Below are 23,704 nucleotides of genomic sequence, written 5' to 3' on the forward strand. Positions count from 1 at the left end.
AGTCAGGTTATCAAAAGTTATTTTGAAGTACATCAGTCCAATTAGGATAATTACAAGAACGTTAAACATTTCCTTCAAAAACTTGATTGAAGAAAAGTAATTGGCTCAACTCACACAGGCACAGGTTCTGGGGTGGGATTTCTTGTGGGGGTTGTAGTGTATGTACCTTTAAGAGGAACTATGTTTTTGAAGCCCCTGTATACTGTAGTACCAGTAGTGACCACTCGGGTATATAAGCCTGTGTAGCGTCTTGTGTAGTTAGTTCACCTCCAGACTTTGTTCAGTAAACACTTGTTAAATCAACTCCTGCATTCCGTGTCTCCATTAACACACGGATCTAACAGTGGCGACGAGTTAGAAACGAACTTACCTGCAATTCGGCAGCACCTCAAGGGGATCGATTCCTCAGACGAAGGTCGAAGCCAGAAGCAAGAAGAAAAAAAAACAAAAAACTGTGGTTTCACCAGCTAAACGGGCTGGTGGCAGGTAGTGCACTGATCCTTCCTGGGCTGCGGCGGGCTAGAGCTCGATCGGGTGGCTCTGCAACAGGGCCGGGCAGCGAGTCGGGAAGCAGAAGCAAAGAGAGAGAGAGGGTGGAGCACTCAGGGCGCGGCCGGTGCTGCAAAGCAGGTCGGCGTTCGGACCGAGCAGAGGGAGGGGAAAGTCCCAGAGGGTCCGCTCCACGATGGGAATGGTTCTCCAAGTAACGGAGAAACTATTGAAGCGATATATAAAAAAAATAGAAATACCGCGAAAAGCTGCAGGTCGCAATGGGAACCGCGGAGAACAGCGTTGGCAGCAGCGGCAGCAGCGGGAAAACGCAGGAGGCGCCATCTTAACTCGGCGGGGAAGAAAGCAAAGCGCGGGAGGCGCCATTTTGATCCATCGGGGACGGAGGAAAAGTGCGGGAAGCGCCATTTTAGATTTTCAAGATGCCGAAGACTGGCAATATTACTGCTTTCGATAGTGATATAGAAGATTGGACCACATATGTGGAAAGAGTGGAGGTATATTGCAAGGCGAATGAAGTAGCGGATGATAAAAAGGCATCGGTACTTCTAAATCTGATGGGCGCAAGGACATACGGGCTGTTACGAAACTTGATCACTCCAGCCAAACCGATGGACAAGAATTTTAATGAGATTGTTGATACCTTACAGGAGCACTTAAACCCAACACCGCTGCTGATAGCGAAACGATTCAAATTCTTCAGGAGGAATCAGCACAAGAATGAAAGTAACGCTGATTACCTCACCGAATTATGAAAGCTGTCAAAGCACTGCCAATTCGGGGCAGGGCTGGCAGATTCTCTACGAGACAAATTCGTCTGCGGTCTCCTAAGCGAAGGAACACAGAAAAGACTACTTTCTGAGAAAGATTTAACACTGGACAAGGCTTTCAGTGTGGCTGTATCATACGAAGCAGCAGCAAGAGGAGCTGCAGAGATACAGCAAAAGCCACAGGACTTCGGCACCCATGAAATGACACGGGGTTTCGAGAGATGTTATCGCTGCGGCAGATCCACCCATGACCAGAAGGATTGCTGGTTCAAGGACAAAGCATGCAGGCAATGCAGAAAGATGGGACACATTGCACGTGTATGCAGATCTGGAAAGAAATCCGCTGACAGTAAAAAGGTCAATAAGGAAAAGTACAGAAAGGTACAAATGATGACGGACAGTAGCTCCGAAGACCAGAAGAGCGATAGCGACTCCGGAAACAAGAGACTAAGCTGTCTCAAATTACATAATGTAATTGCCAAAGAAGATTACCAGACCATTTGGGTTACCCTCACGATAGCGGGGTCCCCAGTCAAAATGGAGCTAGATACAGGATCAGCTCTGACCATCATGAGTCGACGGGATTACGAGCGGCTATTTCCGCATATACCTTTGAAAGACACATCCATTGTCTTGAAGACATATACGGGGCAGAAAGTATACCCCAGATGGAAAATAAGGGTGCCTGTTGTATACAAAGGCAAGGAAATACAGAAGTTGTATTTATACGTTCTGCAAGATGGTGGTCCACCGTTGTTGGGACGTGAATGGATCAGAAAGATACGCTTAGACTGGCACTCCATTCAGGCACTGACGGTGACCAGTAAGAAAAAAAACGATGATGACGTCATACCTGGACGATTAAAAGAAATCTTGGCTAACGCCAAAGAAGTGTTTCAACAGGAACTAGGAACCCTGAAAGGCGCCACCGCCTCAATAAAAGTGGAAGATGCGGCAATTCCCAAGTTTTTTAAGGCAAGGCCGGTGCCATATGCAATTCGTCCAGCCGTCGAGGCAGAGCTGGAGAATTTGGAAAAAGCAGGCGTGTTATCCAAGGTAGGTTGGAGCGAGTGGGCAACACCCATCGTCCTGGTCATGAAGAAAACGTTGAATAATGATAAATCTGAAGAACAGAGAAAAGTTCGCATCTGTGGGGACTTCAAGGTGACTGTAAACCCGGTTCTTCACACGGTACAGTATCCTCTTCCGAGGATAGAAGATATTTTCGCCTCACTATCCGGAGGGAAACGTTTCACCAAAATTGACTTAGCACAGGCATATCTACAGACGGAGGTTGAGGAGGCCTCTAAAAAGTATCTCACGATAAACACACACAAAGGCCTGTACCAGTACAATCGACTGGTTTTCGGAGTGGCATCAGCTCCGGCTATCTGGCAAAGAGCTATGGAGCAAGTCCTGCAAGGGATTCCGGGGACTCAATGCTACCTAGACGACATCCTTGTAACAGGAGAAAATGACAACGAGCACCTTGCCAACTTGGAGCAGGTGCTCACGAGGCTGAGAGAACGGGGCCTACGAGCAAATCGCCCCAAGTGCGAATTTTTCCAGAAACAAATATCATATTGTGGCCATGTCATTAATGAAGAAGGGTTGCATAAGTCACCTGAAAAAATTGAAGCGGTCGTAAAGGCCCCAGCACCTGAAAATGTCTCACAATTAAGGTCATTCCTGGGATTAGTAAATTACTATCATAAATTTTTACCAAACTTGTCGATGGTTCTGCACCCTCTTAATGCACTGCTACAAACGGGAGTAGTTTGGAAATGGAGCGAAGACTGTAAACGTGCCTTCCATAAATGCAAAGGCTTGATCACGTCCAGGGAAGTGTTGGCTCATTACAACCCATCACTGCCAATCAGACTGGTGTGCGATGCATCCCCTTACGGCGTGGGAGCGGTATTATCGCATAGATTCCCTGATGGCTCGGAGCGGCCGATAGCTTTTGCGTCACGCTCATTGAACTCAGCTGAGCGTAACTATGCCCAGATCGACAGGGAGGCACTCAGCCTGGTGTGGGGGGTGAAGAAATTCAACCATTACCTACACGGACAAATATTTACCTTGTTGACTGACCATCAACCCCTCGTCTCCATATTCAACCCTAAAAAGGGCGTTCCCATTATGACAGCGCAAAGGCTACAGAGGTGGTCCCTTTTCCTAGGGGCACACCAATATGACATAGAATACAAAGGAACAAAACAGCATGGGAATGCTGACGGGTTATCGCGCCTACCGTTGCCAACGGTGGAAGAGGCGCCTACAGTGGACCCAGTGGAGATGTTCCACTCGACCATAGTGGAATGTCTACCGGTGACAAATTCTACCATTGAAAAGGAAACGCGAAATGACCCGACTCTCTCACGAGTCTACGATTTAACGGTGAAGGGATGGCCAGCACATGGTGAACCACTGTTGCCAGCATTCTCGCAAAGAAGAGAACAGCTGTCAGTGTGCCAAGGAACCTTGATGTGTGGATCCAGAGTGGTGATTCCACCCAAACTCAAGGATAGAGTGCTAAAGGAGCTTCACGAGGGGCATCTGGGTGGAGTGAAAATGAAAAACGTAGCCAGAGCGTTTGTGTGGTGGCCAGGTATCGATGGAGACATCGAAGAAATGACCAAGAGTTGTCTAGGATGCCAGAAGGTCCAAAACGCCCCAGCACAAGCCCCTCTACATCCATGGGAGTGGCCCTCATCTCCATGGCAAGGGGTACATATCGACTTTGCTGGTCCATTTAAGGATTCAATGTTCTTAATCGCGGTGGATGCACACTCCAAGTGGCTGGAGGTAATAAAGATGTCCTCCACCACCACGGAAAAAACCATCACAGTATTAAGGACCATATTCGCCAGGAATGGGCTGCCTGAACAGATCTGTTCTGATAATGGACCGCAATTTGTATCCGAAGAATTCAGGAAGTTCTTAAAAAACAATGGGGTTAAGCACTACACGTCTGCCCCATACCATCCCGCCACCAATGGATTAGCTGAAAGGTTTGTCCAGACCTTCAAGAAGGCCATAAAGGCCATGGGTAATGAAGACATAAATCTACAACATAAGGTAGATAACTTCTTGTTTGCGTACAGGAATGCAACACATGTGGTTACAAACCAAACCCCCGCCATGATGTTTTTCAATAGAAGCCTAAGATGCCGGCTGGATTTGGTCAAGCCAAACGTCAGAAGGGACGTAGAGAACCAGCAATTTCAAAGCATGAATGAAAGGCCAACTAGAACCTTCCAGATAGGTCAACCAGTTTTGGCCCGGGACTACCGTACCGAGAAATGGCAGCCTGGAACTATTTGCACACGACTAGGACCGCTGATGTATACCGTGGACATTGGAGAAAGCATAATAAGGCGCCATGCTGACCAGATCATAGAGTCATCTGAAAAAGGACAACCTACACCACAACTCTATACGCCTAGTGATGAAGCAGAGATACCCATAGTATCTACCTCCGATCCGGTGATACTGGAACCAGATGAACCCGACACTGGCATTGAAGCCGAATCGACCTTGCCAAAAGAACCTACTACACCACCGAGGCGTTATCCGGACCGAGTCAGGAAGCCTCCAGAGAGACTGAATTTGTAATTGATTAACTTCAGCAAATGTGTATATTATTGTTCTTGTAAAAATGTTATTTAATGATTACTTAAAATGTTATGTACTATTTATCTAAAAGGGGAGGAATTGTAGTGTATGTACCTTCAAGAGGAACTATGTTTTTGAAGCTCCTGTATACTGTAGTACCAGTAGTGACCACTCGGGTATATAAGCCTGTGTAGCGTTTTGTGTAGTTAGTTCACCTCCAGACTTTGTTCAGTAAACACTTGTTAAATCAACTCCTGCATTCCGTGCCTCCATTAACACACGGATCTAACAGGGGTGTAATCAGTAAGTTAAACCTGAAATTACGCCCATTTGTGTGCCCATTTTACCGATGTCTATTTACACCCAAATTTCCTGCCAATCTCATCAGCATACGGCAGAATGTAAAAACATGCGTAAATAAGCTAAAATCAGTGTAAACAATTGAGGGCTGAGGAAAGTGCTGAACTCACATATTCCTTTTAAGTTTGAAAATTATGGTTTCATACCATCTAACCATCATTCATGCACTTTAGATACAGCATGTTCAATGTGACGTACATTAATGCAATAAAAATACATTCAAAGAAACAGAAAATGCAGTCCCCCCACAATGTGAGGATTAGGATAATTACAAGAACGTTAAACATTTCCTTCAAAAACTTGATTGAAGAAAAGTAATTGGCTCAACTCACATAGGCACAGGTTCTGGGGTGGGATTTCTTGTGGGGGTGAAATTCCAGTACCCTCAGTAGCTCTGTAAATGGCACAGATTTTTTCAAATATCCCTGTCCCTGAGATTTGAGACAAAGTCATTGCCAGGGCAGGCTGACGGGCGGAGTTCCCTTCCTGCTACATTTCTGGTGGTGCAGCTCCCGGTCTGGAATTTCAGGGCTAGTGAGTTAGTATTTGTAGGGAACTCATTGTTGGCACAGCTTGCAAGAATGGTGCACAGTAAAATAACAGTTGCTTAATCACAAGGAGCGAGGGACAGGCATGGGGAGCAGTAGATAGTCATTGTGAGAATTGTGCACTGTAAGAAACAGCTGCTTAATGTCAAAGATAAAGGGCTGGATTTTCATTCAGAAGTCGGGAAGGAGGCGGGACTACAACTTTCGGGTTGTAGTCCCGCCTCCATCGAGATGCGGCCAATCCACGCGATTTTCACTTGATTGACCTTGTTGAGCCCACCCAGCGGGCTCAGCAGGCCAATTAAGGGCCACCCAGCAACAGGTGACGTCACAGACTGAAATTTCATCTGTCAAGACGTGTTGACAGATGAAATATCAGTGTTTCACAGCTGTTTGAAGCGGTCAAACACTGACAGTCTTACTTCTAACCTGAGTCCTTCTACGCAGACTCAGTTAGAAATCTCGCCGGCACTGAAAGCTGCAGGCTGTCACTTTTGACAGCTCGCGGCCATTCTGCTTTCTATGCCGGCTGAATGATGGACTCCCGAAGCCTAGAGAAAGGAAGGCTGTAAAGGTAAGTACAGGTAATTTAAACTTCTTTACACACTTTAGACACACCAAACACACTTACCTTCGCACTCATGCATGCATCACTCACCTGAACACCGACATCTCGACTCCTCCAAGTCATTCAACCCCACGGCCCGACTCCTCTAACCTGGCGTGGTTTGGAGCCATCGGGAATCCCACACGACACCCTTCAAAATAGGGATTAGGCTAAAAACTGCCTGTTAACTACCTGTTAACAGGCAGTTAATTGGCACTAATCCCTTCCCGCCTCGGGTCGGCGGGTCCCAGTGCGGGGCGGGTACCCGCCTCCTTTGAAATTTACATGGAGGTGGGTTTTGGGCGGGATGGTGTCGGGACCCCCGAATTCGGGATTTCAGCCCCCTGCACGCCTAAAAGCCCGCTTCACGGCACACTGAAAATCGACCCCAAAGTCTACAGGTTAGTACGTTGCACACCTACAGCTGGAGCTGTGCACACTGAGAAAAAGATAGAAGGACAACTGAATAGAATCAAAGAGGATCATATTGTTCAAGTAGTGCCCAATAATATAGAGGCATTCAAGAGCACATATATGAGGATCATATATGGGATCCTGAGTTTAATTAGTAAGGCAATACAGCACAAAGCAAAGCAGTAATGCTAAACCTATAAAAATCAATGGTTAGACTGCATATTGAATATTGTGCACAGTTTTGTGAATCTCTTAAGTTATGAGGAGAGACTAGAGAGATTGGCCTTGGCTCAGGGGTATCACTTTTGCTTCTGAGAAAGAAAGACATTGGTTCAAGCCCCACTCCAGAGACTAGACTACATAATCTATGTTGATTCTTCAGTGCAGTACCCGACTTCAATGGAACTGAATATTGGGCATGGCGTACAACAGGTGGCCAATGCGATACTGCCTGTTTTGCGCTACCACCCAAGGTGAATTTCTACCCCAGTTTGTTAAGTCACTGTGCCAGCCAGAGCCTCATTACAGTACTTAAATTATTAGTTAAACTTATTTGAAACTTTACACAAGGTCAACTAAAATAAAAGTAGACACAACCAACCCTCATTCCTTCCCAACGGGAAATGGCTCGCAGAGGCCTCAAAGCGCGCAGTGTTCTGAGGGATCGAAGTGATTTGAAGGCTTGAATGCTGTTGCCTAACATACTGAGCCATCCTATCTACAAGAAAAAAAAAATTTAAAAATGAAAATCATAGTCGATAATACAAATGAATTGTTTTGCATGATTATATAAATACAGCTAACAAATACAGAATACACTATTATTTTATAACCTAGTTCTCATTTTTAAACTTTTTGGAATTTCTTTTGGAGCAATATTTCTTACACAGAGGTAGACGGGTGTAAATAGAGCTGAGTAATGTAGTCTAATACATGCCATTGCTATACACAGCGTGGCACTCCGAGTAATTCCATGTGGGATCCAAACTATCAGGAACCGTGCTGAGTGAAGAAGCTCCCTGTCCATAGGAAGAATGAGGCAAGCTGTAGTACTCCCACACCTGATCCAGTAAATGACTAGAGAACACAACAAAGGTCTGAGAGAAGGTTGCTTGTTCTCTCCATTGGGGAATGGAGTGTGGTGTGGGAGGGAATCAAAGGCGGGGGGAGAGAAATTGTTTAAAATTCAGAGGAATGTTTTCACATTTTTAATTTTATTTAAATGTTTTTGTGTTGAAGTGTATTTTGTAATTTGGTCATCCTCTTTGTACTGAAAGTTGACTCTGGAAGCAAGTGCACAACCACATGTAGCACAATCACATGGTGTAACTTGCAACATTCAAAAATAGACTAATGGCAAAATATCAGACTGGGCCCATCACAGTGTCCCAGAGGCCATGTCGCTTGTACAAAGAATATATGAGTGTTTTTTTCCCTTTTTGGGTACAGTTTTTAAAGATGCTGATAGCATGGCAAAGTGGCTAATCTTCCTATGTGAGCCTAGACAGTGTCTTCCAATGGGCCATTTTAATGGGTGGTATCACAGCTGAATCTGATTCTGTCCTCACCTGACATTCACACACATGCACGTTTGAGTCGGAGTCACAAGATGGTGGTGAGGTGTGGGAACTCTAACTGATTTTTTTCCCTCCTTAGCCTGGGAGTGCTGATGCTAATGGTAACAAAATTATGCATTTGTATATCACTTAATTATGGATTTTAACAGACAAACTAAGATATACAAGATAGAACGATTTTGTGTGAAACTTTTGCGGCACAGTGGGCTGATGTACTTTTGCGCTGTGCCACGAAGTGCACGGCCTTCGAGTTTATTGTTGTGATTCCAACGCAGTGAGTTCCTGATCTTGCTTGGTACATTAGAAAGAGGCTCCAACCAGACCTAAGGCAGTCCTCTTCACAGACAGATAGAAAATTGATGGACAAGTTACCTTGTTCAGTTTCCCTCTGTATTCTAGAGGCCAGAAGCTGCCTCTCAGTCAGGAAATAAAGCATGGCATTGGGAAACTTTCAAAAAGGCAAAGGAATAGTTGTAACAAGAGGAGGATTACAAATAAATAAAGTGAAGGAAAACAAAATCTTTTGAAGGATGTTTCTAATCAAAATAATTTGTCTGGTCTTTACAATTCTGTTTACTCTGAGTAAGACATCTGTCTGCAATGAAATAATGTTGTAGCTTTACAGCTAATCCACAGATGTGTATCAGGTGTTTTATGAGGAGATGTCACTCCAGGCAGTTCCCATACAGCTTAAATTTGTTAAAAAACACATTGTCCTTTGAACACTAATAACTTATGAATAAACAACCATGCTACATGTTGTGAAATGGTGTACAGATGCTATCTGATTATTGCAAGCCCTAGAACAGAATCAAAATGATTTTTTTACTAACAATTTTTTAAAGTAATTGAAACAAGATTAACATTTTAAAAATTACTCCTGTAAAAAACTTTTATACTAAATTAATAAACAAAAACTTACCACAACAAGAAAGAAATCCAGCAATGTCCAGACATTTGTAAAATAGTCTGTTAGGCCGAGGCCTAGTACCTTGACAATCATTTCGAAATTGAAAAAGAAGGCGTAGAAGTAATCCAGGTATTGCAGTGCCAGCTGGACCTTTGCATCTTTTTGCAAGTATTTATCATCTAAAGTCTATAAGGAAAAAATAAATATTCGGGAACATAAGGTAGACTTTATTAATACAACTCTTTCAATTTAGAAGTAGTTATGACCTTTTAATGTTTCTTTTTGGTAGTCCTCAACATTTGGGAGTCCTCAACATTGACTCCGGACCCCAATAAGTCTCATGGCTTCAGGTCAAGCATGGACAAGGAAACCTCCTGCTGATGACCACGTACCGCCCTCCCTCAGCTGATGAATCAGTACTCCTCCATGTTGAACACCACACTTTAGGAAGGTTGTGAAGGCCCTTGGAAGGGTGCAGAGGAGATTTACCAGAATTGTTCTGGGGATGGGGATCTTAGCTACAACGACATGTTGGAGTGATTTGTTTTCATTAGAGCAAAGGAGGTTGAGGGGTGATTTGATAGAGGTGTACAAGATTATGATGGGTTTGGATAGGCTAGACGGGGAAAGGCTGTTCCCACTAGTTGATGGTACAAGGACTAGGGGACACAGATTTAAGGTTTTGGGCAAGAGATCGTTGTGAGAAACATTTATTTTACGTAGCGAGTGGTGATGACCTGGAATTTGCTGCCGATAGAAGTGGTGGAAGCAGAGACACGCAATGTTTTCAAGGGGAGGCTGGATAGGCACTTGAGGGAAATAAGCTTGCAGGGCTACGGGGATAGAGCGGGGGAATGGGACTGATTGGATTGCTCTACAGAGAGCCGGCATGGACTTGATGGGCCGAATGGCCTCCTTCTGTGCCGTTATGACTCTATGGGCTAAAAATTGAGTAGCGCCCCATTTGGGGTGCTAACTTCGCCAGAGCGCTACTTTTAGCACCCCGGAAAAATTAGCGCCCCCACGACGGAAATTGAGTGGTTGCTCCACAAGGGGGAAGCGGGGTGCTACTGGAAGCACCCCGCATCCCTCTTGGGGTGCTGCGTGGGAATATTGTGGTGCTACATGCCGCAGCGCATGGTCACGTCGCGGTATTGCAGGCCTTCCTCCCCTTCTTAAAGGGGAGGGGCCTTGCGCAGCACGAACCAGGGCCCAGCTGGGTCCCCGGGGATCGGGAGTGTCGACAAAAGAGCCCACACTCAAGAGAAGTGCTGGGCTCTTGGAGCGCAGCCAGCACTCCGCAGGGGGGACGTTTCAGGAGGCCGTGGACGGGAGCGCAGGCAGGTGCTGGCAGGTGGCCAGCAACAAAAATGGCCGCCCCGCACCTCGCCTTTAAATAGCGCCTCCCCGGCCGCAGGTAGGCCACCCTGACCCCGTCGGATATAGCGTCCGGCAGTAAGTCAGGGGGCGCTACCGAAGATCGTGGCCGGGGCGCGAGTGGGGCGCAGCGCTGCAGGGCACTACCGGTTAGTGCCGCCACTAACCTCCCACTAAATTTCACGGGAGGCGTGGGCGGCGCCGCGCCCAGGCGCTAGTTGCTTTGCGCCCCGTTACCGTCCTCTTATGGCGCTAATGGGAGGCACAAAGCAACCCAATTTTTCCCCCATTGACTCTATGACCACTTGGAAGAAGCACTGAGGGTAGCAAGGGCACAGAATGTACTCTGGGTGGGGACTTCAATGTCCATCACCAAGAATGGTTCGATAGCACCACTACTGACCGAGCTGGCCGCGTCCTGAAGGATATAACTGCCCGATGAGGCCTACGGCAGGTGGTGAGAGAACCAACACGATGGAAAAACCTACTTGAACTCATCCTCACCAATCTACCTGTCGCAAATGCATCTATCCCTGACAGCATTGGTAGCAGTGATCACCGCACAGTGATTGTGGAGATGAAGTCCTGTCTTCACACTGAGGACACCCTCCGTCGTGTTGTGTGAGACTACCACCGTGCTAAATGGGATAGATTCAGAACAGATCTAGCAGCTCAAAAACTAGGCATCCATGAGGCGCTGTGGGCCATCAGCGCAGCGGAATTGTATTCCACCACACTCTGTAACCTCATGGCCCGGCATATCCCTCACTCTACCATTACCATCAAGCCAGGGGACCAGCCCTGGTTCAATGAGGAGTGTAGAAGAGCATGCCAGGAGCAGCACCAGGCGTACCTAAAAATGAGGTGCCAACCTGGGGAAGCTGCAACACAGGACTACATGCATGCTAAACAGCGGAAGCAGCATGTTATAGACAGAGCTAAGCGATCCCATAATCAACTGATCAGATCAAAGCTCTGCAGTCCTGCCACATCCAGTCGTGAATGGTGGTGGACCATTAAACAACTAATGGGAGGAGGAGCCTCCATGGATATCCACATTCTCAATAATGGCAGAGCCCAGCACGTGAGTGCAAAAGACAAGGCTGAAGCATTTGCAACCATCTTCAGCAAGAAGTGCAGAGTGGATGATCCATATCGGCCTCCTCCTGAGATCCCCATCATCACAGAAGCCAGTCTTCAGCCAATTTGATTCACTCCACGTTATATCAAGAAACGGCTCAGTGCACTGGATACAGCAAAGGCTATGGGTCCCGACAACATCCCGGCTGTCATGCTGAGGACTTGTGCTCCAGAACTAGCCGCACCTCTAGCCAAGCTGTTCCAGTGCAACTACAACACTGGCATCTATCCGACAATGTGGAAAACTGTCCAGGTATGTCCTGTTCACAAAAAGCAGGACAAATCTAACCTGGCCAATTACCGCCCCATCAGTCTACTCTCAATCATCAGCAAAGTGATGGAAGGTGTTATTGACAGTGCTATCAAGCGGCACTTACTCACCAATAACCTGCTCACTGATGCTTAGTTTGGGTTCCGGCAGGACCACTCAGCTTCAGACCTCATTACAGCCTTGGTCCAAACAAGGACAAAAGAGCTGAATTCCAGAGATGAGGTGAAAGTGACTGCCCTTATGAAGGCAGCATGTGACTGAGTGTGGCATCAAGGAGCCCTAGCAAAATTGAAGTCAATGGGAATTCAGAGGGAAAATTCTCCACTGGCTGCAGTCATACCTAGCACCTTAGCACAAAGGAAGATGGTTGTGGTTGTTGGAGGTCAATCATCACAGCACCAGGACATTGCTGCAGGAGTTCCTTTGGGCAGTGCCCAAGGCCCAAACATCTTTAGCTGCTTCATCAATGACGTTCCCTCCATCATAAGGTCAGAAGTGGGGATGTTCACTGATGACTGCACAATGTTCAGTGCCATTCACAACTCCTCAGATAATGAAGCAGCCCATGCCCGCATGCGGCAAGACCTGGACGACATTCAGGCTTGGGCTGATAAGTGGCAAGTAACATTCGCACCACACAAGTGCCAGGCAATGACTATCTCCAACAAGCGAGTGTCTAACCACCGCCCCTTGACATTCAATGGCATTACCATCACCGAATCTCCAGCATCATCATCGCCTAATCCCCCACCATCAATATCCTAGGGGTCGCCATTGACCAGAATCTTAACTGGATTAGCCACATAAATACTGTGGCAACAAGAGCAGGTCAGAGGCTGGGTATTCTGCAGCGAGTGTCTCACCTCCTGATTCCCCAAAGCCTTTCCACCATCTACAAGGCACAAGTCAGGAGTGTGATGGAATACTTTCCACTTGCCTGGATGAGTGCTGCTCCAACAACACTCAAGAAGCTCGACAACATCCAGGACAAAGCAGCCTGCTTGATTGGCACCCCATCCACCACCTTAAATATTCACTCCCTCCACCACCGGTGTACCATGGCTGCAGTGTTTACCATCTACAAGATGGAGGAGGATGAAGGCGCTCATTTCCCATCTTCAGATGAGGAGAACATTGAGGAGGAGAAGGAGGAATATGAAGCTGGGGCACCCATTACCAGACCAGTCGTGTAAGTTGCTGCCAGGAATGCCCTAGTAGCGCGAAGGCTCAGACAGGAAAACATCACAAAGTTAATCCTCTAGCCTGCCCCTACCACCAGCACCAACTCCCACCGCCCCTTGTACTTAACAGTCCTTCAACCAGGCATCCACTAGTTGCACATCTGCCCAATGAGTCCTGTCATATATTGACATACATCATGAAACAAGTGAAAGGGCGAGTTGATACCTGGGACGCAGTAATGGGCAAGACGTGGAAGTGGTGCTAAGCAACAAATTTTATGTGTCGTTATAAGAAAAGAAAACTTAGAAACATAACATTTTGTTAAACACCCATGTGCATACCCTTGCTGAATTACAATAGCTTTCTCTTACTCTTCCTACCGCTTCTATGTATACATCCCTTGCGGCTTCAGCAGAGGTAGAGGCAGGCTGCTCAGATCCCTGCTCTGACTGCTGAGATGCTTTTGGCCAAAGGCCTCTGGGTTTCGGAGCCCCTGGGGGCCCCGTCAATGACTGCTCGACCTGCAGCTGTGCAGGGGCAGACTCGTCCATTGGGAGACGAGGCAATGTCGGGTACTGGCTGGGGGTGTGTGTGTATGTGGCGGGGGGGGCGAAGGTGGGGTCAACGGGTGAGAAGTGTGAGGGCTTTGAGTGGAGTTCCCACATCCATGTACCCTTTCGCCATCATCCCTCTACTGGGCCAGCACCACGTCACTCCTACCACTCTGCTGCAGTCCACCCAAAGGATGCAGTGCATTCAGTGAGGGTGACTATTAGACAGATGCATCACATTATATAAGGATTGGGGTGAGTGTCAGTGGTGGATTGATAAAAGGGGAAATGATGAGGTGCATAGACAGTGAAGGCTGGGTGCTGCTGAAAGTTGAGTGGTTGTGAGGAGTCATGTGATGGAGTACGCTTGGCAAGACAGAGTGAAAGGGGTGGGGAGCTTAAACCACAGGATGTAGGTGAATCAGCAAATGTTCTCACTTTTCCTGACCTGGTTAGGTCATTAAACCACTTCATGCACTGCATCCACAACCGGGGCACAATGCTCCTGCTGCTCACTTCCTCAGCCACCGCCAACCATGCCTTCTTGGTGAGAGTCGCAGGTTTCTTCCTCCCATTGCTGGTAAAAAGTAGGACTGTACTGCTCCTGACTGCACCCAGCAGTAATTCCAGGGATGCATTATTAAACCTGGGTGCTGCCCTTGCTCTCTGTGCATCCATCCTTAACACTTCTTGGCTCCTCCAAATTCCATTTCTAATTTGTCCCTTTAAATATAGTTGAGATTGTATCATGCTACGCAGTTTGGCGATGCGAAACCCGGAAGTCAAAATTTATTGCCTCAATCTAGCTGAAATCAGACGCGCTGACTTCACTTCCGGGTTTTGCCCAAGCAATCCCAATCCCCCTCCCCACTTGAAAGCCACCTTCACATTAATATCAGGGCCAGTAAATCAGGAAAATGTATAGAGAGAAACCAGGCCAGTATTGAAACATAGAGAAAGATAGCACACTTCAACAACACACAAGTGTGAATAATAAAATGAAACTGCAAAAAAAAACAAGAGGGATTCTGATACAGTGGTAACTTATTGATATGTCAGGCTTGTATTTTGGCAAATAACAATTTACTAAAATTGCAAATTGCTCTTTAAAATTTTTTGACAGCTTCTGTTTTTAGCCACTTTGCTAAGTTTTGACATTTGTTATTATTTTTATTGTTTCCTATACAACATATTTTATATAAAATTTGTAGTGAGTCTATACCTTTGTAGCTTCATGCATCAGAATCCCGGATATACTTCAGACTGCATCTGAGGACATAGACAACCCCAAAGGTTTCAGGGGCTCAGAGCCCACACCCGTGGCTGATTTGTTTGTACAAACCACTCACTTCTAAAATTGCCACCCCACTACTGTGATCTAGTAGGGTGATGATCAATTACTGAAGGAGGAAAGAGGAAAACATTATAATATTAAGGAAGATGGACAAAAGTTACAGGAATACTTAATTTAAAAACTGCAAATTATTAAGTCAGAAAAGAGTGGAAGAAAGACGAGGAAATCTTGAACAATGAAAAAAAAAGTGGTCTTATTTTATATTTCAAGCTTTGTGAACAGTTTGTTGCCATAAAAAATAATATTTATGTGTACTAAAAAGATGTTGCCACAGATTGTGTCTCATATTATGGGCGCCAGTGTCTTATAATGTCTGACATTTTAGAATTCTGCATCCCTCACTGCGGGGCCACAAGGCTGAGAGATATAGAAATAGGCTGCAGCCATCAGCTAAACAAAGAAATGGATAAAATTAGAGAAAGTACATGAAAAAATAAAGTGAAACAAAATTCCAGTGAGGACTTATATTTGCATTCAGACTTTTGCTAACGAATGAGTTTCACAATTCAGTAGAAGGAAGGGGGAGAAATTGTGGAAAATAACAATACAAAAGATGACTAAATACTTAATTAGGAGATCATGTTATATTGGAAGGTTTAGAAACATATTCAAAGCTTCTTTAATAGGATTTTAAAAACTATTTACAAAAAGAGATCTTTCAGCAATGTCATGGACCAATTAGAAACAACGCAATGAAAGGAACACAGAATGTCTTCTAATTTAAGCCTATAATTTGCATAAATGGAACTGTGTATAATTGGCTTAACTCACTGATTTAGCAGTGAATCAACTTACAGTTTCTACTAATGTGCAGTTGAATTGATACCAGCATGAAACGTATCGCTGATGTAGTTCTAGTTAAAATCCACATAATTTGCCTGATCTATATTGTGAAATAGAGGTCAAACCACAGATGCAATTCAGTTTCCAAATATCAGCACAAATGGGGTATTATGCAAAGGCAGTTTTAGTTTGTTTGCCACCAACAGTGATTGCCTGGATAGCTGTCAGATACTAAACAGCTGCAGCTTGTTGTCTTCCTCAGGGATACAAAAACAGGGGAGAGGCTGCAGGAGATGAGCCAACAGACATATATATGAATAGTTACATTGGTAAGGACACTTCAATTTGAAGAATCTGCCTGTAATCTTTGCAGCACCAAACTGTTGCTTTGAAGTGAATTTTGAAAGTAGGCAGGCACACCTGATTGTATTACAGCAATTCAGTCAGCCAGCATTTAGTTGGACCAGTGGAGGTTTAGCTTTTGTCTAACTGAGTTAACCTGTATGTTTTGAATTGGTGGAAGGGTCGAGAACCAGAGGCCACAGATTTAAGGTGATTGGCAGAAGAACCAAAGGCAACATGAGGAAAAACTTTTTTATGCAGTGAGTGGTTAGGATCTGGAATGCACTGCCTGAAAGGATGGTGGAAGCAGATTTAATCGTGGCTTTCAAAAGGGAGTTGGATAAGTACCTGAAGGAAAAAAATTTGCAGGGCTATAGGGAAAGGGTGGGGGAGTGGGACTAGCTGAAGTGCTCTTGCAGAGAGCTGGCTTAGGCTTGATGGGCTGAATGGCCTGTTTTGTAACCATTCTATGATTTACTGGGAATAGGGGACACAAAACTCATTAAAGAATGAGGCAAAAGCTAAGTGCATTAAATAGCTCCATTCACTGTTCTAGAATGGGGTTTCCTTATGCTATCTTCATTTTAGTTTACTTTTTATGTGGAGAACTTGAGCTTGACTTTACACAGGAACAGAAGTATGCCATTTAGCCCCTCAAGGCTGCTTTGTCATGCAATTGGAGCACAGCTGATCTGTATCTTAACTCAATGTACCCGCCTTAGCTCCATATCCCTTAGCTAACAAAAATTGATAATTTCAGTCTTGAAAGCTCCAATTATCCAAGCATTTACAGCCTTTTGGGGGAGAAAATTCTAGATTTCTATTACCCCTTGTGTGAAAAAGTGCTTCCTGATTTCACTCCTAAATGGCTTAGCTCTAATTTTAAGATTATGTCCCCTCGTTCTCATAAGAACATAAGAATATAAGAACTAGGAGCAGGAGTAGGCCATTTGGCCCTTCGAGCTTGCGCTGCCATTCAATATGATCATGGCTGATCTTTTACCTCATCTCCACTTTCCTGCACTATCCTCATATCCCTTGATTCCCTTAATATTCAAAAATTTATCGATCTCTGTTTTGAATATACTCAACGACTGAGCCTCTACAGCCCTCTGGGGTAGAGAATTCCAAAGATTCACCACCCTCTGAGTGAAGAAATTTCTCATCTCAGTCCTTAATGGCTGACCCCTTATTCTGAGACTGTGACCCCCGGTTCTAGACTCCCCAGCCACGGGAAACATCCTCCCTGCATCTACCCTATCAAGTCCTGTAAGAATTTTGTATGTTTCAATGAGATCACCTCTCATTCTTCTAAACTCTAGAGGATATAGGCCTAGTCTACTCAATCTCTCTTCATAGGGCAATCCCCCCCATTCCAGGAACCAGTCTGGTGAGCCTTTGTTGCACTCCCTCTATGACAAGTATATCCTTCCTTATGTAAGGAGACCAAAACTGTACACAATATTCCAGGTGTGGTCTCACCAGGGCCCTACATAATTGCAGTAAGACGTCTTTACTCTTACACTCAAATCCTCTTAACATAAAGGCCAACATGTTGCGTCCGTGTATAATAAGACACAGACTGCGGAGAACGGTACAACAGGTGTTTACTCAACGTGGCTCACACTGCAACTGATCTGTACAGATTACTACTCAGTGCTATATACAGGTGTGGTCACTGCCGGTACTGCAGTATACATGAGCTGTAAAACATAGTTCCCCCTTTAAAGGTATATACATTACAATTCCTCCCCTTTTAGATTAACAGTACCATAACACTCATTTAACAATTAAATATCAAACTAATTACAATTAACACTTTTAACATGCAACATTAGCTGAAAATAGTCTATTTATATATTCAGTCTTTGGGGAGGCTTCCTGATCCTTTCTGGATAGTGCCTTTCCCGAGTGTCTTGCTGTTGGTGCGGAGGCGATTCTGGCCCCCTGTCGTCGGTTGGTTCATCAGTTTCCGATGCTACTGTTTCTGGGGTAGATGCGACCTGTACGTCGGGTTCATCACCAGGTACGTATGGGCGAGGCATGGGGTTGACTTGTTCCTGTGACTCTAGGATCTGGTCAGCATGGCGTCTCACGATGCTCTCCCCAACGTCCACTGTGTACATTAGTGGGCCCTGCCGTGTGCATATCGTTCCTGGCTGCCATTTTTCTGTTCGGTAGTCGCGGGCCAAGACTGGTTGCCCTACATTGAAGCTCCTTGTTGGCTTCTCATGGATGTGCTGGAATTGCTTACTCTCAACATCTCTTCGTACGTTTGGTCTGGGCAAATCCAGGCGAGATCTTAACCTTCGGTTAAAGAACATCATGGCTGGGGCTGGTTGGTGACTGCATGTGTCGCATTCCGGTAGGCGAACAGGAAATTGTCCACCTTGTGCTGCAGCAGAATGTTGTCATTGTACATAGCCTTTATTGCCTTCTTAAAGGTTTGTATGAACCTCTCAGCCAATCCATTTGTGGCTGGATGATACGGGGCGGATGTGTAATGCCTTACCCCATTCTTTTTCAAGAACCTCCGGAACTCTTCGGACACAAACTGTGGTCCGTTGTCAGAGCAAATCTGTTCTGGCAAGCCATTCCTGGCAAAAATGGTCCGTAGGACTGCAATAGTTTTCTCCGTGGTGGTGGAGGACATTTTGATGACCTCAGGTCATTTCGAGTGCGCATCCACGGCTATTAAAAACATTGAGTCCATGAATGGACCAGCAAAATCAATATGCACCCGTTGCCATGGAGATGAGGGCCACTCCCATGGGTGTAGAGGGGCCTGTGGTGGTGCATTTTGGACTTTCTGGCATCCTGAGCAGCTCTTGGTCAGGTCCTCGATTTGTTTATCGATTCCCGGCCACCACACATAAGCCCTGGCTAGGCTTTTCATTTTTACCCCTCCCAGATGACCCTCATGAAGCTCATTGAGCACTCTATCCCTTAACTTGGAGGTCCCCCGGCACACTGACAGCTGTTCTCTCCTTGTCGAGAATGCTGGCAACAGTGAGTCGCCATGTGCTGGCCATCTCTTCACCGTCAAATCATATACCCGAGACAGTGTCGGGTCATTTCGGGTTTCCTTTTCGATACAAGCGTTAGTTACCGGTAGGTATTCAACTATAGTCGAATGGAACATTTCGACAGGATCCATTGCTGGTGCTTCCTCCGCCGTAGGCAGTGGCAGGCGTGACAGCCCATCAGCATTTCCATGCTGTTTCGTGCCCTTAAATTCAATCTCATAGTGGTGCGCCCCTAGAAAAAGTGACCATCTTTGTAGTCGTTGTGCAGTCATCACCGGAACGCCCTTCTTCGGATTAAAAATGGAGACAAGAGGCTGGTGATCAGTCAGCAAAGTGAATTTCTGCCCGTGCAGATAGTGATTGAACTTTTTCACTCCCCACACTAGGCTGAGCATAGTTACGCTCGGCTGAGGTTAGTGATCATGACGCAAAGGCTGTTGGCCTCTCTGAGCCGTCCGAGAATTTGTGCGGCAGCACCGCTCCAATGCCGTAGGGTGACGCATCACATGCCAACCGAATTGGTAATGCCAGGTTGTAATGGGCCAATACCTCTTTCGATGTGATTAGTGTTTTGCTCTTCTGGAAAGCTCGTCTACATTCGTCACTCCACTTCCATAGCACCCCAGTTTGCAGTAGGGTGTTCAGTGGGTGTAGTATTGTAGACAAATTTGGCAAGAACTTATGGTAGTAGTTTACCAGCCCGAGGAACGACCTCAGTTGTGACACATTTTCCGGTGCTGGAGCCTTGACTACTGCCTCAATCTTCTCTGGGGACTTATGTAACCCCTCTTTATCGATAACGTGGCCACAATACGAGATCTGTTTTCTAAAAAACTCGCATTTGGGGCGGTTAGCTCGGAGCTCATATTCCTGCAATCTAGTGAGCACCTGCTCCAGGTTGGCAAGGTGATCACTGTCATTTTCGCCCGTGACCAGGATGTCATCCAAATAACACTGGGTCCCTGGGATCCCTTGCAGGACTTGTTCCATTGCCCTCTGCCAAATAGCCGGAGCTGATGCTACCCCGAATACCAGCCGGTTGTATTGGTAGAGACCTTTAAGGGTGTTGATTGTGAGGTATTTTCTTGATGCTTCTTCTACCTCCATTTGCAGATACGCCTGGGCCAGATCAATCTTAGTGAAGCGTTTCCCTCCAGATAGCGAGGCGAAAATATCTTCAATCCGCGGAAGTGGATATTGTACGGTGTGAAGGACCGGGTTCACTGTTACCTTAAAGTCCCCACAGATGCGAACCTTCCTTGGTTCCCCAGGTGTGCTGCTCAACGACTTTTTCATCACGGGGACGATGGGTGTAGCCCACTCGCTCCAGTCTACCTTGGACAGTACACCTGAACGTTCCAGACTCTCCAGCTCTGCTTCGACGGCTGGGCGGATCGCATAAGGTACCGGTCTGGCCTTAAAAAATTTTGGGCTTGCGTTTTCTTCAATTTTAATCGTCGCTGTCATGCCTTTTAGTGTTCCGAGTCCTTGCTGGAACACTTCTTTCGCGTCAGTTAGGATCTTTGACATTCGCCCAGGTGTGACGTCATCATCCTTTTTGTCAGCCACAGTCAGTGCCTGTATGGAATGCCAATCCAGTTGTATTTTCCGGATCCATTCACGCCCCAGTAATGGTGGTCCTCCATCTTGCAATACATACAGGTCTAGTTTTGGTGTTTCCTTACCGTTATATATAACGGTCACCCTTATTTTTCCTTTGGAGTAGACTTTTTGCCCCGTGTACGTCTTCAAAATAATTTTTGTGTCTCTCAAGGGTATGTGTGAGAATAGCCGTTCGTAGTCCCGTCGGTTTATGGCTGTTAGGGCTGATCCTGTGTCCAATTCCATCTTTACCTGGACTCCTGCTAACTTGAGAGTGACCCAAATGGTTCGGTGATCCTCCGTTGTGATCACATTATGTAGTTTCAGACAACTCAGTTCCCTGCTTTCGGAGTCGTTATCACTCTTTTGTTCATCTGAACTATTCTCCGTCATCTTATGTACCTTCTTGTACTTTCCTTTGGTAGGTTTCTTATTGCTGGTTTTCTTTCCCGACCTGCAGACTCGTGCTATGTGTCCTACTTTTCCACACTGTCTGCACACTTTGTCTTTGAACCAGCAATCATTCTGGTCGTGTGTTGTTCTGCCGCAGCGATAGCACTTCTCTGTTCCATATGACATTTCGTTTGTGCCATATTCTTGCGGTCTCTGTTGTATCTCTGTAGCACCCCGTGCTGCTGCTTCATATGATACCGCAATGCTGAAAGCCTTATCCAGCATAAGGTCCTTTTCAGATAAAAGCCGTTTCTGGGTTCCTTCACTTTGAAGCCCACACACAAACTTGTCCCTTAAGGTATCTGCCAGTCCCACTCCAAACTGGCAGTGTTTCGATAGTTTGCGCAGTTCTGTTAAATAATCAGCATTGCTTTCATCCTTATGCTGGTTCCGTTTGTGAAACTTGAATCTTTCTGCTATCAGCAGCGGTGTGGGGTTTAAATGTTCCTTTAGTATTGTTACTATGTCTTCAAAACTCTTTTCCATTGGCTTCGTTGGGGTTACTAGATTTCGTAATAAACCATACGTCTTTGCACCCATTAAATTTAACAATACCGATGCTTTCTTGTCATCTGACACCTCATTTGCCTTGCAGTACACCTCTATTCATTCGACATATGTAGTCCAATCTTCGACTTCATTGTCAAATGCGGTGATACTGCCACTCTTCGGCATTTTGGGTGTGCTTTAAAATGGCGTCTCCCAATGGCTTAAAATGGCATCTCCCGCGCTTTCCTTCCTCCCCCGCTGCTGCCAACGCTGCTCCCGGTGGTTCTCGTGGCAATGGCGGCGCCCTGTAGGTTTCGCACGCTTCTCCTGCGCTGCTGCCAACGCTGCTCTCGGCGGTCCTCGTGGCAATGGCGGGGCCTCAAGGGTTTCTGCGCGTCTCTCTCTCCCTCTCTCCGACGCTGCTCGGCCCCTGAACACTGGCTGCGCCCTGTGCGCTCTGCCCTCTCTCTCTCTCCCCCGTCGATGCTGCTCGGCCCTTTGCTGTGCCGCTCGGTCGGGCTCTAGCCCGCCGCTGTCCGGGAAGGGTCTGCGCACTACCTGTTGCCAGCCCGTTTCGCTGGACCACCTCGACTGGAAAGCCAAGCCTGGCTCTCGACAGCCTCCCCCGCAATTCTCGAGTCTCTGCTGGATGACTGGGCGGTTGCCCGTGGTCGACGCCCGAGTCTCTGGCCTTGACCTCCAATCCACTGATCTCCAGGAATGAATCCCCGGGAGGTGATGCAGAGTTGCAGGTAGGTTCGAACCTGCCTCGTCGCCAATGTTGCGTCCGTGTATAATAAGACACAGACTGCGGAGAACAGTACAACAGGTGTTTACTCAACGTGGCTCACACTGCAACTGATCTGTACAGATTACTACTCAGTGCTATATACAGGTGTGGTCACTGCCGGTACTGCAGTATACATGAGATGTAAAACATAGTTCCCCCCTTAAAGGTATATACATTACACAACATTCCATTTGTTTCCAAATTGCTTGCTGTACCTGCATGTTAACTTTCAGTGACTCTTGTACAAGGACACCCAGCTCCCTCTGAACACCAACATTTCCCAATCTCTCACCATTTAAAAAATACTCTGCTTTTCTATTTTTCCTACAAAAGTGGATAACTTCACATTTCTCCACATTATATTCTATTTGCCATGTTCTTGCCCACTCACTTAGTCTGTCTATATCCCCTTGAAGCCTCCTTGCATCCTCCTCACAGCTTACATTTCCACCCAGCTTTGTATCATCAGCAAATTTGGATATATTACATTTGGTCCCCTCATCCAAATCATTGATGTAGATTGTAAATAGCTGAGGCCTAAGCACTGATCCTTGCGGTATCCCATTAGTTACAGCCTGCCAACCTGAAAATGACCCGTTTATTCCTACTCTCTGTTTTCTGTCCGTTAACCAATCCTCAATCCATGCGAGTATATTACCCCCAATCCCATGAGCCCTAATTTTGTTTAATAACCTCTTGTGTGGCACCTTATCGAATGCCTTCTGAAAATCCAAATAGACCACACCCACTGGTTCCCCCTTATCTATTCTGCTAGTTACAACCTCAAAAAACTCTAACAGATTCGTCAAATATGATTTCCCTTTCAAAAATCCGTGTTGACTCTCCCCAATCCTATTATTATTTTCTAAATGCCCTGTTACCACATTCTTAATAATAGATTCAAGCATTTTCCTCATTACTGATGTCAGGCTAACTGGTCTGTAGTTCCCCATTTTCTCTCTCCCTTTCTTAAATAGTGGGGTCACATTTGCCACCTTCCAATCTGCGGGAACCATTTTAGAATCTATGG

General features: G+C 46.0%; 1 protein-coding gene across 1 annotated transcript in view; it reads right to left on the reverse strand.

The window, feature by feature from the left end:
- LOC147123409 (sodium channel protein type 9 subunit alpha-like) overlaps positions 1-23,704 on the reverse strand; it is a gene marked incomplete at its 5' end in the record, with an annotated part of 190,436 nt that overhangs the window by 97,101 nt on the left and 69,631 nt on the right. Inside the window, 2 exon segments of the mRNA XM_085965975.1 lie at positions 7,429-7,516; positions 9,283-9,500. Coding sequence (XP_085822101.1) covers positions 7,429-7,516; positions 9,283-9,500 — 306 coding nt within the window.

Source organism: Somniosus microcephalus, chromosome 2 (assembly GCF_052327205.1).
Source record: "Somniosus microcephalus isolate GS21.2 chromosome 2, FLI_Smic_1.0, whole genome shotgun sequence".
NCBI lineage: Eukaryota > Metazoa > Chordata > Chondrichthyes > Squaliformes > Somniosidae > Somniosus > Somniosus microcephalus.